The 19,311-nt window shown below is 40.5% G+C and overlaps 1 protein-coding gene across 2 annotated transcripts in view; it reads left to right on the plus strand.

The window, feature by feature from the left end:
• Positions 1-19,311, plus strand: part of IQGAP2 (IQ motif containing GTPase activating protein 2) — a 219,493-nt gene that overhangs the window by 137,427 nt on the left and 62,755 nt on the right. Inside the window, exons 8-13 of one of the 2 annotated variants that reach the window (XM_074995443.1) lie at positions 10,064-10,242; positions 10,881-10,968; positions 11,534-11,697; positions 12,211-12,298; positions 17,252-17,415; positions 18,034-18,194. In XM_074995443.1, coding sequence (XP_074851544.1) covers positions 10,064-10,242; positions 10,881-10,968; positions 11,534-11,697; positions 12,211-12,298; positions 17,252-17,415; positions 18,034-18,194 — 844 coding nt within the window. The remainder of the gene's footprint in view (positions 1-10,063; positions 10,243-10,880; positions 10,969-11,533; positions 11,698-12,210; positions 12,299-17,251; positions 17,416-18,033; positions 18,195-19,311) is intronic. The other variant, XM_074995444.1, reaches the window with a different exon arrangement.

Consider the following 19,311-nt stretch of genomic DNA (forward strand, 5'->3'; position numbering starts at 1 on the left):
GCAGTGGTGGTGAGGATCTATGGGAAGTGTTTTGCATCTGCAGCTTCTCTCATGGCTTATCCATCTGATGTTGGATTTGCACAGTTGACTGCAATAACTGCATGTCAGCCTATTTCCAAATTCTTGAGTCTGAGAGCTTTTCCTTCTAGGGTGAAGTTCTTCTTTTGCATGGCTTGCACATATATACCATCAAAGGATGTGCCCTGTTGTAGCAGTCATCACCAGGTATTTCAATCCGATCATGTAGATTCTCAAGATTTTTGGATAAATATTGAATTTTTTTTCATGGCGTTTGTGCATCTTTGCTTTGGTCTTACCTTTTGGTCTTCCTCTTGTTCTCAACCCACATGACAGTTCACCGAAGAGGATTTCTTTGGGAAGACATTGGTCACCCATTCTTCTCCCATGACCAAGCCAATGTTGTTTTTTCTGCTGCTGAGGATGGCTATAAAGCTGGGTATGCCAAAACTTGACAGGACATCTGCATTTGAAACTTTATCTTGACAGTTGATATTGAGAAATCTGTGTCAAGACAGCAAGATAGAAGCTGTTCAGTTGTTTTTTTTTTTTCTCCTGGTTCAGGTAGGTGGGCCATGCCTCAGAACCATACAGCAGGATACTCAGTACACATGCCTGGTAGATTAGTATCTTCACTTTCACTGTCAGCTTAGGATTGTTCCATGCATGTTTCATAAGTCTGCCAAAAATAGTAGCTGCCTTCCCAATTCTGATGTTCAGTCTTTGTCCATGGGTAGGTTTGTGGTGACAGTAGATCCAAGGAAACAGAATTGTTGAACCACATCTAATGGGCTATTATCGCAAATGACATTGGGACACTTCTGTCAAGGGAAAACCAACTTGCAGGCTCTGGACAGAGAATCAGTCAGGGACTGTAGCATGTCTTCATGATGAGAGCTTCATCGTCTGCAAAGAGGAGCTCTCTAATGAGGACTTCCTTGACCTTAGTTTTGGCCTTGAGTCTTGCCAGGTTGTAGAGAGAAACATCTAATCTTGTGTGGAGAAATACAAAGCTGTGAGTTTTGAAATGCGCAATTTAGTAGAACTGAGAAGAATATGCCAAAGAGGGTAGGGGCAAGAACACACCCTTGTTTGAGTCTGCTCTTCGTTGCAAATGGTTCTGATGTAGATCCCTCGCACTGCACTGTTGCTTTTGTGCTTTCATGAAAAGATGTTATGAGCTTGAGTAGGGTCGGTGGGCAGCCAATCTTGGCTAATACTCTGTATTGTCCAGATCTGCTGTGTCAAATGCCTTTGTTACATCCACAAATGCTTTGAATAGTGGCTTTCCTTGTTCTCTGCATTTTTCCTGCATTTGTTGAAGAGAGAAAATCATGTCCATTGGTGACCTGCCAGCCCTGAAGCCACGTTGTTTCTGGATAGACTTGATCTGCGAGGTTTTTGTAGGCGTTTGAGAATGACATGGGCAAATGCTTTGCCTGTGATGCTCGGTAACGATGCTCTGTGGTTTGTAGTCTCCCTTGTCACCTTTGTTTTTATACAGTGGTGATTGTTTGCATCCTTCATGTTGTGTGGGTCATCTGCTCTCCAACATTTTAGGAGTAAATTATAGAGGAAGGAACAACACAGCCTTGTTTGCCTTCAGGACTTCAGCTGGCATTCTGTTTCATGGCGCTTTTCCGTTGGAGAGAGCATCAAGAGCTTGAGAGAGTTCCTCCTCAGTAGGCTCTGTATCGAGCTCAGACATTTCTGGAAGAGTTGAGCTGAGGTTGTCAAATTCAGGTTGTATTGTATGCTCATGGGAATAAAGCCTTGTAGTGTTGTGGACATCTGCAGCTTTTTTGTTTATCACCTGTCCATTTAAATGCTTCACTGAGGCGACTTTGGTAACGTTGGGTGTGAATGCTTTCTTCAGTCCATCATATGTGGCTTTCAGGTCGCATATATCAGATGCCTTTTGAATATTAAAACATAGATCAGCCCAATACTTGTTCACACACCACCTGGATTCTCTCTGACGAAAAGATCTTGAATGTCAAAGTTCATCTCCTGTGCTTTGAGAAGGGTTCTTTATGTTGTTCAGATGTCTTGTGCTCTTCAAGAAGAGTCGGAAATGTCAGCATTTTCACCAATCCAGTCTTTGTTGGAGAATTTACATGCTACAAAGGCAGATTTGGCACAATCATATATTGCATCTCTTAGCATGGACCATGTTTTATCAATGGTTGGTTGGTCCAGTTTGAGTTCCATTTTGTGAATGAGATCCTCTGAAGACGGAGCATTTCAGTGCATCTCTGGTATGGAGGGTATTGATCTTTGGCGTACTGCATTCCTTGGTCATATAGAGTTTCTTTGGGACGACTTTCACTCTGCTGATCAAGGAGTGATCAGTGTCACAATCTGTGCTGTGGTACGTGCATCTAAATTTGATGGCGTTGAGATGTTTCCTGCATACCAGTACAAGGTCAAATTGATGCCAGTTACCTGATCTGGGGTGGTGCCAAGAAATCTTGTGACACTTTCAAATTAAAGAAAGCATTAGTGATGCAGAGCTGATTCTGAGCTGAATTTGAGAAGCCTTTAAACATTTTCATTCACTTTCTGAATACCATGATGACTGAGGCAGATGGGCCAGGACTGATGGTCACATCCAGCTCTTGCACTGAAGTCACCAAGGATGTACAGTTGTTCACCAGTTAGACAGGAGTCGATAACTTTCTGAAGATTATAATAAAAACGGTCCTTGTCTTCAGTGCATGACGCCAACATGGGTGCATTAGCACTGATGACTTTGACATATCCTGATTTGGTGCAGAGCTTCAAGAACGTAATGTGTTCTGATTTGGTTGTGGGCATATTGATTTTCAGCAGCTTGATCCGAACAGCAAATCCAACTTTATGGAGGCGGTGTTCCTCTGAACTCAAGCCCTTCCGGAAGGAAGTGGTGGTTGATTTCTTTCACTATCCAGCATTTGCCAGTCCAGTTTCCTGGAGAGCAGCGATGTTGACATTCAGTTTGTGTGGCTCTTAATCTGACTGCTGTTTTGCGTATTGAGTCCATGTTCATAAAGTCATGGGCAGATTCTGGTCCCGGACACATGATCTGCGCACACACTGAGCCAGAGGCAAGTTGATTTTTTTTTTTGTTTGTTTTTTTTTTTTATGGTGAGTACGTCATTTATATCTACTTCTTGATTTTTAGTCTATCCCCATGCACCCAATGAGGAAGGCAGATATGGTGGGTCAGCACCTTATTGACAGAGGGCTGGCAGGTGGTATCTGACCAGTGGAGCGTGAGGACTCCTCCCACTGACAGAAGTGACCCATGGTGTCATCCTCCACGCCAGTTGAGGAGGGATTATAACCCATAACTGCCACTTCCTGTGTTATTTCCATGCTATCAGCAAGGATAGTGTCCTCTCCATTTAGCACCCTCTTATGTGCTCTGTAAACATTCCCTCTGAGCCTTTTAATACATCAAACTACTGTGCAAGGGTGTTAGCATCTGCCATGACCAGTACAAGGCACGCATGGCCTCTGTGTTCATCCATAGTTTTGACGCCAGGTTGGAGCTAGAGGACATCTGCTTTAAAGGTGAAGGTCTGTTTAGTGAAAAAGCAGCCAAATTATTGGAAAAATTTTGAAGGTCATGATATTGACACTGTCTGTCTCTGGATCGGATTCCTTCCCCAAGAAAGTGAACTTCCACATCCTCTTTCTGAGAGCAGGTTCTGTGTCCTTCCTCATCCTGTTTTGCAGTAGATCAGGGACATAAGCAGCAGGCAGTTTCTCAGTCAATATAGAAAAAGACCTTTCAAACTAAACTCTAATCCTTCCTTCTTCCTTATGCAATCTCTCAAACCCCAGTTTTGATGAGATGATTGGTCTGGGATGACACTATCTGTCCCTTTTAGAGTTGATCAGTCCTTGGAGGCAAATTGCCTTGGATTAATGAGTTTTAGAGATGAGAGAGTATGCCATATGATTTGAAAGATTTGCCTCGCCTTACTCCCATCTACTCTTATTGCTTCAGGGACCTCTCTCTTGAGGCCAGTAGAAGTGGAGAAAATGGCTAATAAGAGCAGTTGAGGAAGTTGATGAAATCTTAAGAGGTCATGGTTTAGTCCTCTGTTGTGGTACAGAAGAAAGATGGGTGCTCTAAGAAGATACAGACTTAAAGGTATTAAGTGCATTTGGAACTTTGTTTCTGTAAACTGGCTTCAGCCACCATAATCCCTTTGTTGTTAATCATGAATTCTTTTATGCAGAGTTAAGAATCCATGTATTTTCATACTTAAATGCATCAAAAATCATTGCAAATTCCTTTGAATTGTGATGTGATGCTCCCAGTGCCAGATATTCATATTTGGCCTTCCATGCCTCCCAGAATTTTTATAAAATGTCTCTCTTGAGGTGGCAGATCTGAGGAGTAAGGTTATTTTTTCTTTAACCTTCTTTAGATGATGGGCTTCTGAAGTTTCTGTGCATGATTCTCTGTGGTGGGGAATAGTCACTCTACCCTATTGTGTGCAGGGACACCAGGCTGTGGAATTGGTGTGTTTATACCATTTACCATGTGGTCCTGCATTTTACATTGGTGCAGCCACACAAATAAGCTTGTAGACCTACCCTAAGAGTGCTCTAGCTGTCACTGCTAGAACTTGGCCATACCAGAACAGACTCCTGTTCTGGTATGGCTGTGGTCTTGAAGTAGGTCTGTCCCACGAAAGCTCACCTAATTTTGTTAGTCTTTAAAGTGCTACTTGACTGCTTTTTTGTTTTGATAGTATATAGGCTAGCACGGCTTTCTCTCTGTTGCTAGAACTTGATTATACCACAAAGTGGCGCAATACCCATAAGGGAGAGTATACAAAGTTATCTGTAAGAACTCTACTTACAGATAAGTATCCTCCATTTAATTTTATACACCCAAGGTAGAAAACGTGATTTTTACTTAACATAGTTAGGTGAAGTGTAGTTATTTATAAGACATTCAATAGATTTGACTATTTAAGTGCAAAGTAATAGGACAAGCTTCAACTCTGAAGTTTTCAGACCCCAAGTTAAAACGCCCTTTCCTGTATTTGTACTGGTTATTACTGTGCTTTTTGGTATGTACTTTGACTAGAGTTTACACCTTATTCTGCTTTTGAAATATCTAGATGGATAAAAAAATCTAGGTGTCAATCTCAGTCTTATGTGTTTTTTGAGGTTTAGTTATGGTCAAACCTGTTTTTAATGCTGACTTTCCTTCCTCACCTGAAGATAAAAGGGTTAAAATTTCCTTTCCCAAAAGCATTTTATAATGTGTTCGCCCCCCACCCCTTAATTCTGAGGTACGTTTCTTAAGCACTATAAAGTTAGTCTTTCTTGATACGGACTTCCACCCCCTAGAAGCAGAGGTGGGATCTGAAGCAGCACATTCTGACCAAGAAGTGGAAACCTCTGACGGTTAAGTCTAGCAAAGTTCAGTGTGGAGTTTAATTGAGCTCTTAGATGGAGAGTGGATCATGGTGTAGTATGCAAAAGAGGAAAAATTGAATATGTTCAGGGCTCAGACCTGGATGCTCAGGCCCCCTGTTTTATTATTGGAAGAACATAAATATTAGAGACTGAAGACTTCTAATTTCTTTCCTATTAATGCTGCATTATTTCTGTGTGTAACTGTGGGGTGTTTTGTGTTAAATTCACACTTAAGTGGAGCTTTCACTTCATTGGGTAACAAGTTTTAGTTTATAAGTGAACAAATATGTTCACCCTTTTCCTAATATTGACCTTAATTTTACTGTAATTTCTTATTAATTCTAGCTTTGTGAACCTGTTTGTCTTTTTTGTGTGTGTGTTCTTCAAATACATGGTTTTCCCTTCTGTCCTCAAACAAATATGGGGGGAGAAGCTAAATATGCACTTTCTTCATGAGCCTTGATTGCTTTAGAAGTTGTCAAAGTTGGTTTAAATTGCCTGACAGATTAGATGTTCACAACAGTCCTTATCAGATTTTTCTGTGATCAGTGTTGAGCATTCTGCCCACAATGTTGGTTTGAGCTAGCACTTGTCTTTTTTTCAGGCAGGCATCCAATTGGGGTAGAAAGATACCCAATGGTGGAGAACCTATTGTGGTGTTAGGTATGTGATGTTCAAGGAAGCTGCATCTGTATTCCTCCTTATGGCCCAGAACAGGAATACCTATTCAGGTGTCAGGTACATAGTTGTCACCTATCTTTGGGTTGGGACACTTGTCCCACTCCTATCTGGCTAAAGATCTTTCAGGCTGCTTTACACTGCAATATTGCCAGTCAGCTAGTTGGCCTACAGACCCAAGCCTTGCTTTACTTTGTCTCTGGGGGCTATGTGCACAGTACGCCCAGCAATTGCCACATAGATCTTCCTAAGCACTTGTATTCTGGAGGTATAAATATTAGCAAAAACATCATATAGTTCCTGTATTCATGCTGAATACTGGAGGTCACACATGAATCTTAGGAGACCCTAGTGTAAATCAAAGTCCACACTTCTGTGCCACAGTGGTTGGGCCCCTTTTTGGACAGAAGGCTCTGTCTGTCCATTGGATCAGAAAGAAGGACCTTTGTCAGGTCAAGTGCCTACTTTCATGTCAAAAGCCCTTCCCTTTGTGTCCTTATCTCTGCAAAACCCAGCTTGAATCAGTATATGCAAACCTCTCCCAGGTGATATTACTCTAGAGTTCAGTCTCCTGGTACTTAAAGCCTTTTTTTTTTTTTTTAAAAAGGGGTCGGGGTGGGGAGAGGAGGGAAAAAGAAGAAACAACGTCCTGCAGCCAGACCCCTGCTGCTGACCTGGGCATTGGGACACAGTGCTGCAGGTCTGTAATTGCTGAGTTCATGTGCCCTCAGTGATTCACCTTAATCTCCTCCCACTGTTTCCAATCCTTGCACAAACTGTGCTAGCCTTCTCTGTGAAGTAGTACATAGTTGTACATAAGCCATTCATACATCTAATACAATTGGGTTTTCAAACGTATTACATGCAATTGTTGTCAGAAGTTGTTCAGTGGATAGCTAATCTTGCTGTCAGAAGTTTTTGTGCCTTCTTTTAAGTATGAATTTGCCTATATTCAGCATCCAGCAGTCTGATTGTTCTGTCCTTTTGTCTCTTAGCTTATAAATCACTGTCATCAGAACTTCTCCCCGTATAGGCACTTAAATACCAGGGTCAAGTCTCCTATTTGTCTTTGCTTGATAAGCTAAATACTTTACTGAATAATCAGGGTAAGGCCCTGATATATTTTGTGTGTGTATCTGGCACAAGACTTGATTCTTGAGGCGGGGCGGGGCTCAGAAATATAAACTCGGGAGGACTTTTATTTTTTTCTCACTGTCACCATCCTGCTTCACCTCAGAAAACCGCCCTAAGGGTTTTTCCAAATTAATCTTTTTGCTATTGTGCAAAGGAGATCTTAGAGAGGAATGTGTAGTTCACCAATACCCTAACCAAGTGGTGTTTGTTTAGGCTTCTGGCCATGCCCATTTATTTTTGTAAATTTAAGCTTTTTGATATGTCAGATGTAACAGCATTTGATTTATATTTGGTTAGTTCCCAGAGAATGAGATTGATGCTTTTAAGAAATTTGTTTCGTTTCTCTTCAGCGGGAGAGGTTAAAAGAAATGCTGGTATTATGAAGATGCAATATCAATGGACTGTTGTGGTCTGAGGCTGAACTTCTTTCTACCCAGTGGGTGCCTGAATTTTTTCCTCCTTTTGGCATAACCAGAGTTCTCAACTCTCTCTCATCATTTTGCCTTTTTTGAAGCCAGGACTGATGGCTGTTGGAGGCTGTTAATTCTCAGTTTCCTGAGGTGGGGACTGTAGTTTGTCCCTTGTCGTGAGAGCTGGAGCTTGGCATTTATAGCACTGCTTTCCTGTGTCTGCTGGATGAAGATAGTATGAGTGCAGTTCTGTTCTGTAAAGAGCTCCCTCGTATTGCCCTTATTTCATGTGTGTATCGTGTTGCTGAAAAATACAGTAGTATAAGGCAGTGGTCTCTGTCACTTCTGACTATAGCAGATGCTTCAACTGTTGGAACAAAAAACTGCCAAAAAATGTGTGCGCCTTTTGGCATCCCTCCCCCCCGCGTCCAGCCCAGATTTAATGAGTAGTTATCACCCATGCCCTCTCATCTGCCTTCTGCACTGCTTTGCTGCTGTAGACTCCAGTCCAGATGGCTCACAAACAGCTCCAGTGTGCGAGTCACTGCCACCTAGGTCTGTGCTGCTGCCAGCCAGACCTGGATTCTTATCAAACTTGACTGCAGGATAAGTGAGCACTTCCCCCTCTTCTCCCCTGCCCCCAAGCATGTCCTTTTCATGCCCAAGCCTCTCCTGGGTCACACAGGGCTTAAGTCTCTCACTTTTTATAAGTAGAAAGGATATGAATAGGTCTTTTTACCCCAAATCAAGTTTCCCAAACACTTAAATTCAAACACACTGGATTAGATTAAAAACAAATTTATTAGCTACAAAGAACTTGAGGCATAGAAGTCAAAAATGGTTGCAGGTAAAATAAAGATAAAATACAGCTGGTGTCTTACTTAACAAACCATGGTAAATTCAGAGCAAACCTCTCTTAGCAGTGTGACTTCTTAAACCTTCCTCCAGGTCAGTGGTACTTCCTTTTTGATTCTTCTCGTTAAGTGAACCAGTGGAAAGGGGTGTGTGGGGGGGGGGGGGGGAGAGGCACCTTAAGGTGTCTACCTCTACCACCCCCACCCCACCCCCCTTCTCGTGCAGTCCTGTTCCATCCTCAAGGAAATTTTCTAGCTGAGAACAAGGCAGTTTGTATGGAAGGGAACTCTGTGCTGTTTGGCAGGTAAAGGGGCAAGAACAAAAACACTCTACATATTAGCAGACAAAGACTGGCTATGAAGCAGCAGACAATAGTTGATTGACCTGTTTACACCTGGCTGAGTCATCAGTTTGCCTCTGAAGAACAGGTTTGGTTGCTCTCTAGACTTCTTTGGAAAACATTTTATTAATGATCTGTTTTATTATGTCACAGCTGATGTTGCGATGTGCATTTTGTTATTAAGCAAAGAAATGATCAATGATAAAAAAAAAAAAAATCTCACAAGGAGCACTCTGTAGAAATGTTATTACAGTATGTATGTTTGGGTACATTCTGTCACTGTTCCTTCCCCTGCCTCAAACTCATGCTGATCTCATTTGTAAAGCTAGTTTCCAGTGTAGGGAGGCTTTTAATAGGTGTTGAAGGGGGTTTTAGCCAGGGCAACTCACCACTGAGCAAATATTCAGTATGTTCTTATTACACTGCTTGTTTTGCCTAAATAGAAGTGGGTAGTGGGAGTGCTGGTGGGGGGAGAGATGTAATCCATCCAGAATACAGGAGGCATTGTAACAAGGTATCGTCTGTTACAGGTGTAATTTCAGAATAATTGGGATTAGGAGGAATTTCTAGTCTCATACTGACTGACTTTCCACCCTAACACCACAGATAGCTCTGCTAAAGTCAACGGTTACACCTTTGTACGATTAAGTTAAGCAGTGAATTAGGAATTAATTTTTTTTGTCGTCTGTGAACAAGCTTCAGCTCAGACTATCCTGTAACTATTCTCGCTCAGCCGTTTATTTCTTTGTCATTCTGCTATCTTGAACAGGGGTATTTGTTGAAATAAGATGACAAAATATTCTTCAAATCTCTGGAAACTTAAATGGTATACTGGTGATTACTGCTACATTCTGACTCTTTTCTGTAGGTTGGAGAGTCCTGAAAAATTAAACTCAGGTGAAACTTGATCAAATGCAGTAGAACCCCAGTTTCCCAATTATGGGAGTTTCTAGTCCCAACTAGATCAATTCTCCAGTTAATCTGCATTTTAGGTTCACAGTTCTGGGTGGCTAGCAGTTTGGTTAATATGAAGAGGCTGATAATGAAGGTTTAGTTTGTTTTACTGTACAATATCCTGCTTCACTCTTAAAAAAAGAAGCATTGAGAGTAGAGAATTAGTAAGGCTAACATTTGTTTTGTGTGGAAGTACTTTCTCATTGACTCTCTCCTTTTTAAAGTTTTAAATCTGATCTGTCTCTTCCAGTGCATGCTGCAGTCATTGCAATTAATGAAGCTATTGAGAAAGGAGTAGCAGATCGAACACTTAAAACTCTGAGAAATCCAAATGCAGTGCTGCTTAATGTGGATGAGGATCTTGCACAGGAGTATCAGAAGGAACTTCTGGAAGCCAAGAGAAGAAAAGAGGCAAATGCAAGACTGAAGGTAGTTCCAAATATTTGCATTTCATTAACATTCTTAAGTTTTGGTATTGCCATATAAAGAGAAGTGCAAGCAAGCTTTTTAAAAGTAGGACTGCATGAATAATCCAATGTATTCAAGATCAAACCAGATGAATTCTTTTCACCGTAGAAAGCTGATCACAGTGGGCCCTTGGGTCTTGGAATCTGTGAAGTAAACAGGCTGGAGGCAAACATCCAAGTACTGTTTGTGTACCCAATACATGAATGTAGTTGCAACTTGTAAAGATTATAAAATACTTCCATTTAGAATCCAAAAGATGCTCATTTTTCTTTCACATACTGTAGAATCAAATTTGGTAAACCCAAATTTATATCAAGGCACAATGTTTTATACGTACCTTTTGCTGGACATGAAACATCATTAAGCATAGCAAACTGACAGAATTTTCTATTTAAGAAAAAATTACACTTAATTCATTTAACAATAGCTTTAACTTGAGAAGACAGAATTTGATCAAAATATACACTGCACTTTAGAATAAGCACGGGATGCTTTAAATATAATTTTCCTTAAAGAGCATAAATCTTCATATTATGGTTGATAAAGTCATGGTATAATGGCTATTCAACTTTGGGAACCAGTAAGGATTTTGTTTTTAGAGTGGCTCAATTTCAGAAGAGGAAAGAGATGTGTATGAAGAATTGCTGACACAAGCCGAGATCCAAGGCAATATCAATAAGATCAACAGTAAGTATTTCTGTTTCTTACGGAAGTTGGCACCTTGAACCTACCAGCTGTGTGTTTAATCGTATGTCTTTGACTGACATTAGGAACAGTTAGTTTTATAGAAGTGGCTTGTAAAAAGTGGCAACCTTTTTTCCGTCTCTTACCCCACAACACAAAATAACCCTTGTATCTTGCTGCTCTTTTTCTATTATCCCAAACAATATCATCTTTTTGTTAATGATAATACCAGACTCCTCAATTCAGAAGCTAGTTGGCTTCACCTGCTTTGTTTCCTTATGTTTCAGTTCCCCCTGGCTGCCAAATACTGTAAATTTTGACCCCTCTTTAGGTAGACTTGAGATTCAGACTTAAGACCCTGAGCCTGCACATGGATGAATAAAGACTCTTATGCCCGCAAGGAGTCCCTGGAGACCCTGAGGCTCTTGTAGGGTTGGAGGTTTAAAATATCATGCTCTGCAACTGACTGGCTTGTATAAAGAGAGGTAGATACAAACAGCAAAGGAAGGTTTTTTCTTTTTTTCTCACAAATGTTTTTTGCAGTTTGTAAGCATTGTTTTCCTTTCAGTTCATGTAGCTTTAGTCCAAGTGAATGAGGCTATTGACAGGCAAGATGAAGTGGCATTGATGGCAGGTTTGAACCATCCTGCTTTGAGCTTGTCTGGAGTTCTGCAGCAAAATTCCTCATGGTACCTAGCACAATTGTGTCACTATAAAGAGCAGAAAATGCAGGTAATTAAATGGAATGTGTGCTAGTATGACACCTGAGTGTGCAATTTTCTCTGATAGAAGTGACAGCCTGAACTGTTTTGTGAAACAATCAAGAATTATGTGAAGTATTTTAAGTGACTATTTTTCCCTAAACAATAATAAATAAATAAATAAAAACTAGCTGCATTGGCAAAAAGCTTCTAAATGAGAGGGAAAGGGAATGTTTCACATATGTCCCTGAACACAAAGCTCATTTTGGAAACTAAACTACTTACAAGTTTAGTACAGAAGAAGGGTAATTTTGAAATAAACAATGGCGATTGAAAGACCATTTATAGAGAACATGTGGGTTAAGATGAAAATCTAACATTTTAAAAGTGTGTTGGAAGTGTGTGAAAAAAACAAACGCAATTCTCCAATAAGCTTTTGTCTTGGGTATACAGCTGACATTATGGTCCACTCATAGTAGAATATTTTCCCTTCCCTGCAAATTTAAAAAGCATAATAAAGTCTTTCTTTTGTCTGATCTGTTAGCTAGCAGAGGGTCCAATTTTACTCGACAAAAGTGAGATACAGAAAGAAGTTAGTGTTGCCAATGAGGAATCTGAGGCTCTCAAGCTTAGTGAGTAAATGTTTAATACTCATTTTCACAATCACTATTTCATTATTAAGTTCAAGAACTAAATCCAGCTTTCTGCATGCAAACAAGGTTTTGTCTCAGATTAAAATCACATTGCATTTTATTTTTGCTACTGCTCTTTTCAATATTACAATTGCAAAGTCTCTAATCTCTGCCACTTCAGACATTTTTATCTGAATTAGCTAATGCATTTCTTGGTTGAATATTTTTGGTTCTTAGCGAACATACATAGCTAAAACTGAACATAATGCATGGCTTCCACAAATGGACTTTATCTACTTTTAATCTTGCTCAAAAGGAAATTTTACATCTTATCTGAGTTAAAAATAAAACTCTCAAACTGAAGAATTGCTTGCAATCAGATCCAGTGAAGAAACTAAACTTCTCACTTTAAAATAACTTAGTTTATTTAAAAAAAAAAACCCTTGGCCTGCTTAATGTTTTAGTACAGTTTATGTATGGCATAATGAATCTACAACACGATAATTAATGCTGCTTTATTGTCTAAAAATTATGGTTCAGGGGGTTCTAAATTTGCAGGAGCACATCTGTTGGCTATTGCTTCTCTGGCATTTTTTGCATGATAACCTGCCTGCTGGGGCTTCAGCTTTGAACGAACAGCTATCATAGTGTGTCTGTGGCATGTTAGTGGCTATTTTGTCTTACTTCACACTTTTAATTCGGTCAGTCTACCTTTCTTTGCATTGCATCAGATAAGCATAGTTTGTTATGGTATGCTATGGAGACATGCATATTTTATATAACATCCTAGTTGCTTGTACAGCTAGTGATTTGAATTTTAGAATAATCCCCAGCACATGGAGAACTGTATTTCCTTCTATGTGAAAGTTGCTCTAGGGTAATAGGAAACTCTCTGAGAAGGGTAGCGCTACTTATTAATAGAGCTTCATCAACATCGTGGTAGGAAAAGTGGGCTCGTTTCTTGTGTGGGTAAAAAGGAAGAGGTTACAATATCATGTTACCGCATGACTTCATGCGGTGTGAAGAATTTCAGTTCAGTCTTACTTCTGACCATATTGATCAGTTTTCATTAGGGGAAGGCAGGTAAACAAGACTAGACCTCTAGGAAGACCCAGTTGAAGGTACTTATTACAGAACTCCATGTAGAGGCAAGGTGCAAACTAAGTATAATGGTACCACTGAAGCTACAACCTGCATGATAAATGCCCAAGAACTTGGCAAGCACATTTACGCACTGTGGACTTCGTTTCATAATGTCAGTTGCTCGGTTCCTAGCATGGAAGTCAAAGTCCACTAAAGGCTGTAGAGTTTGTTGGCATTTTATTGCTGACTGTGGAGAACTTTTTTTCTGTTGAATCTGGTGTCGGAAAGGCAAGTGCTGTTGTTTTTACTCCAAAATGGCTAAACTATTATACAGAGCAAAATACCCAGTAGAACTCCTCCTTCCCACTTACTACTTGTGTCTTGGGCCAAAATACTCAGTTCCGTTGGTTTGAACTGCCCTGAGTCTTCTAGTCAGTCTCCCAATTGCGCATTGGTAAAAGATCACCTCCAAGACCTTTCTGACTGAATGGTGACCTGTCATAGTGGCATGTGTTAGTGGCTATTTTGTCATATTTAATACAAGCCCATCGGTAGCATAGACAAGTGGAGTTTGTGGTGGAAGCAGGCTCTGATTTTAGACACAGATACAAGTGGAGGGTCAGTGTGACAAGTAACAGGATTGGGGAGGGCACGTGACTAATTGTAACTTCATCAGACACTGACTTTGCCTGGCCCAGGGAGACTGCTCTTATCATAGGATTAGTGAACAAGGAGGTCTACAGAGAATTCATAGTTAAATCCTGTTTGTCACTGGTACTCTGAGACTTAACGAAGAGAAGTCAGTCACTGTTTCACTGGGAAACATCAGAGAGGATAAGCCCCTTTAAATATAAAGATCATTCTTATAGGTCAGTGTTTCCCAAAGTGTAGTCCAAGGCCCAGTGCTGGTCTGTGGGGGTGGGGTGGGAAAAAAACCGCTCCTTTAGAAAATACAGATTATTGTGCACAATCCTGTTAACTTGGCACATGTTGTATTTTTCTGTGTAACTGAGGTAATAAGTTAGGCATGTAAGTATTTTATGTCAAGATTTATATTATGTATTGTGAATAAATAATAAACAGTACAAATAAGTTCATTTTTCATTTTTTAATTTTTTTAAATAAGTGTGTGGTTTTTTTTTGGGCTGCAAAAAAGTTACTGGAAAAAAACAGGTTCCAACTATATAAAGTTTGGGAAACTCTACTATGGGTTGCTAAGCCTTTCTTCTGTGAACAACGCTGCTGGACATCAAGTCTAGCTGCCACTAACATCTCTGTTCTCCTAAGATCACATAGTCTTAGAGGAGTAGCCGTGTTATTCTGCAGCTTCACAAATAACAAGCAGTCCCATAGCACCTTAAAGCCTAATGAATTTATAAAATCATACAGTCTTGGTACATAAGATAGTAAGAAAAACATTAAGCTCAAGACTCTGACATCTCACCTTCTCCAGTTCTGCTGGGACCTTAAATATCTAATTTTAATTTTAAAACGAGAGCTATTGAAAGCAATGGGATTACTGTGTTTTTATATTTAGGGATGTGTGTGGTCTGTGCTGACTCACTGCCTAAAGATCAAATGTCCATCTGATTGGAATGAGTCTGGCAAGAGAGCTCTCCAAACCTCTGGATGACCAGCTGTCAGTAAATGTTCTGTCAGGGTCTGCCCTGGTGTCTGTAGCGGTTTTTTTCTTCATAGTAACAGAGGAAGCCGTGCTAGTCTATACACTATCAATTGAAAAGCGGTCAAGTAGCACTTTAAAGACTAGCAAAATAATTTATTGGGTGAGCTTTCGCGGGACAGACCCACTTCTTCAGAAGACTTCTATGTTCTGAAGAAGTGGGTCTGTCCCGTGAAAGCTCACCTAATAAATTATTTTGCTAGTCTTTAAAGTGCTACTTGACTGCCTTTTTTTTAAGCGGTCTTTGTCTTGTAAAGACACATGGACTGGCTATTTGCAGAACTAACTGGCCAAAATGAAAGCTGGGGAGAGCACAGGTAGTGCCTGAATCTTCCTCCTCCTGTTCTGGCAGCTGTCATGGCTGCTAGCCAAAAAACCCTAAAGAAGCTCTGCAGTATTTGGGGTGCATCCTCCCTCCCTTCAAAAGCCACATAAAGAAATTGCCTGTGTCTGCCCTATTCTGGCATCACAACCTTCCCTGCCACCAGTGTTCCCTGGAAGCTGAGCGCTTGGGTGGCCACCCAGTAGAGATTCATGTGCTGCCCCACTGAATAACAGAACTCCCACAGCTGGCAGCAGGCATGCCACCAGCAGCACCACACTCCACACGCCTCAGTGCATGTAAACCCTATTCAGCTCATGCATGTAAAAACAGAGGGAATGCTGCCTCCCACTGTCAGTTCTCCAGCCCCCTTGCTGAGAGTAAGCAGTTGGTGAATCAGTGTGGCTTGGTTGAAGTTGGGAGAATGGGTGTGTTTTTTTTCTATTTTTTAACCCCCATCTCTCTCCCTCACTGCCCTCAGCAGCAGCACATCGGGTACCCCGTCTTGCCTTCCTTGAAATAGGCATCCTCTTTGTTCATCCTGCAGGGCTGGTTCTCCCACTCAGAAGAAGACTTTGCCACTTAGGGCTTGTCTACACTACCACCTTCCTTCAAAGGAAGGATGGTAATTAGGGTGTTGGGAGCTTACTAACGAAGTGCTGTGGTGCATAGGCAGCACTTCATTAAGCAAATTCCCCCTGCAGCAACTTTATAGTTTTAGACTTCGAAGTACCGGCATGTGTCTAGCCACAGTGCACCCGCTGGTACTTTGAGGTAAACTCCCAACACCCTAATTAGCATCCTTCCTTCAAAGGAAGGTGGTTGTGTAGACAAGCCCTTACTGTCTCTGTGGGATTTTGCACAGGTCTGCTTATTCTTGATTCAGGGTGCTTAACTCTTACCTGAAGAATATTATGTTTCCTTCAGGCTAGCCTCAACCAGGTTTGTGCCTACCAATGCCTGCATAGTTGTGTCTGGCATAGATGCAGGGACTAGAACAGGAGCTGCAATTTCTTTTATAAGGTCAGATCTAGCACTCTTGAGCATCGCCTGTTGCCCTAAATCTGAGCTTTAATCCACTGGTCTGTATTTAGACAGTTATGAGCTCATTCCTAGAAATTACTACTACTCTTGTACTGGAAGAGGAGGAAAAAAAATTAAATGTCAAATATGGTTTGCCATACTTAAGGATTAATGTTTCCTCACAAAGTAATTTAATGCCATTTTAGTTAGCAGTGCTTGCAGTGGCTATTGAAATTATATTTCTTTATAGATTGAAAAATAGAAGAGATACAAAGGTGAGACAATAGCAAAAAGTAAGTTGTAGCTTCTGTTTTACTCGGTCTAGCTGATGAAAATTCCAGTCACAATGAATGAGCCATTTTGGAATCTGATAAACTTCTTACCAGGCTATTAAGGCATGGCTGTAACTTTTCTTGTTGGTCACCCTTTCTCCTGCCTAGCTGTTTGGACCCTCACTAGAAGTGGAATAATGAGCAGACAATGGAGATAAAGAAATAAAACAGGACAGAGACATAGATTAATAGTCCATGGTTGCTTTGCCTCTGGTCAAACCTAATACATGATGTGGCAATTCCTGGACTACTCCAAGTTGCCTTCCAGGATAAGGTCTAATATATTGATCACTGTCTTGTGTTCAGCTGTTGACTTCAGCAGGCTTTTCAGCAGAAATCATTTTGCGTGAGATTACAAAAGCACATCTTTTGCAGGTATCAATTTATAGCTTTCTTGAGCAATGGTAGCATATGTAACATCGGGATAGTGTCTGCTTACGCTTTTTCAAAAAAAAAAAAAAGAAAATCAGATGCAGAGAAATTGATAGGATTTTTTTCCTACTTTCCCCCAGAACTTGTAGCAGTTGACCATATCAATACTGCAATTCGTAACTGTGATGCTAATAAAACACTTGTTGCACTGATGAAACCAGAGGCCCAATTGCCTGTTGTTCACCCATTTGCTGCTGCTGTCTATCAGACTGAACTGTTCAATCTTCAGCAACAGAACGCTGTGGTAAGAGTGGAAAACTTATGAATTCCTGTTCATTAGTGTGCAGTCGAAACATAAGGCAGAAGAATACTAATGCATTTTCATTTGATGTAGTTTTGTTGTTTGGAATGATCAGACGACTTATCACATCAGACTGTAAGTCCTGCCTAGACGTGTATCATATGACTATTCCTGCATTTTAATATAAGTGCTTGCCTATTCAGATGATATTTTCTTGACTGATTTTAGCCTTTGCCATCTCTTGTGCTGCAATAAGTTTACTGACCTTCACTTTTGTGTCACTTAGACTGTCTCTCATGTTAAAGTTTTCTGTGCTTTAATGGGGGTGGAGAGTCCCCATTCCGATTCAAGTTAGGCAAGGCTTGACTGGAAAGATTCTGCTTGTCCCAAATAATAAAGAGGCCGAGGAAAGGGAGAATGTTAAGGATGCCTAGTGATTTGGTGCTGCTACTCACAGCACATTAAACTGACATTCCTATAGTCATATTTTCCCCTCTTCTTGTACACATGGAGAAGAAAATTGAATCCATATCTCCATTCTTTTGGCATTTATGTTGTAATTAAAACTGTTTGCCCCTAACTTGTTGAGCTTCATAACTCATCTATTCTATGTTCTTATAGAATTACTTGGGACATGATGAACTGTCTATTGCTGTTGAAATGTTGTCAGCTGTTGTGTTACTAAATCAGGCTTTGGGAAGCAAAGACATCTTGGGAATACAAAGTCATCTCAAAAATCCATCTGCTGGCTTCAATAATCTGGAAGAAGAAAACTTTCAACGGTAAAAGTTTTATTTTGCCTTGTTCAAAGGAGTGACAAAGACTTCTGCAAAGGGAAGAGGGGTGTGTTACCAGCTATTTTTCCAGTGTTGAGATGATATTAAAAAGGCTACAAGATTCACATTTTCCTGGTAGGAGAGAATATTCAGGCTGCTCAGCTTTTGCGTTATATCTGCAAAAACATAGGCAAGTAAACATCACTGAAAGTTTGAGGACAAGGAAGTTGGGGTTCTTGGAAGCTAAATATTGTGGGCAGAGAGAAGTTGCTGTTGTAGCAAGGGATATCTGGAATAAGTGTAGTTGGAAGCTGCTAGTCAGTAGTCTTGCTGAATCTTTTAAGAGAGGACCTTAGAATGAATTCTGTGTGTAATGTAAAATGATTACCTTAATTTAACCTGTCTCTCTCAAAAACTCCTATTTGCTAAAGAGCTGGACATGACTTGAGGTAGATAAATGTTTCATTCATATTGTAAATTCAGCCTGGAGATGAGTAGCTTTTTGTTCTGTTTGGATTTTTATAATAGCTGCATACTGCCTTTTGCTCTTTCCATATGAGAAGTGATAAGATCAGAACAGTCCAGCAGAATCAGTACCTGTATTGGAGACCTTTGCTACATTAAGGAGTCTGTTGGTGTGGCATTAGGTGATACTTCCCCACCTCTCCCACACACACACACACACACAGCGATGCTTCATGGAATTCCCTGGGTGCACAGTGCTGCTGGATAGGCTGCTGCTAGATGAAATGAGAGATCCTGACTATTGAAGATATCTCAGATAGAAGTTATGGGCTTGATATCAGAGAATCAGAACTGAAAGGAGCCTCAAAGTCAAGTCCCATCCCCTGCATTCATGACAGGACCAAGCAGCATCTACACCATCCCTGATGGGTGTTTCTCACATGCTCTTAAAAATCTCCTGTGGTGGAGATTCCATGACCTTCCTATGTAGTTGATTCCATTACTTTACCACCCTGACACAATTTTTTTAACGTCCTACCTAAAAATTCCTTGCTGCAGTTTAAACCCATGGCTCCTTTTCCTATCATCAAAGGCTAAAGAGTGATTGATTTATCTCCCTACTCCTTTTTTTTTTTTTTTTTTTAAACAACCTTTTATG

The sequence above is a fragment of the Carettochelys insculpta genome, chromosome 5, assembly GCF_033958435.1.
Source record: "Carettochelys insculpta isolate YL-2023 chromosome 5, ASM3395843v1, whole genome shotgun sequence".
Taxonomy (NCBI): domain Eukaryota; kingdom Metazoa; phylum Chordata; order Testudines; family Carettochelyidae; genus Carettochelys; species Carettochelys insculpta.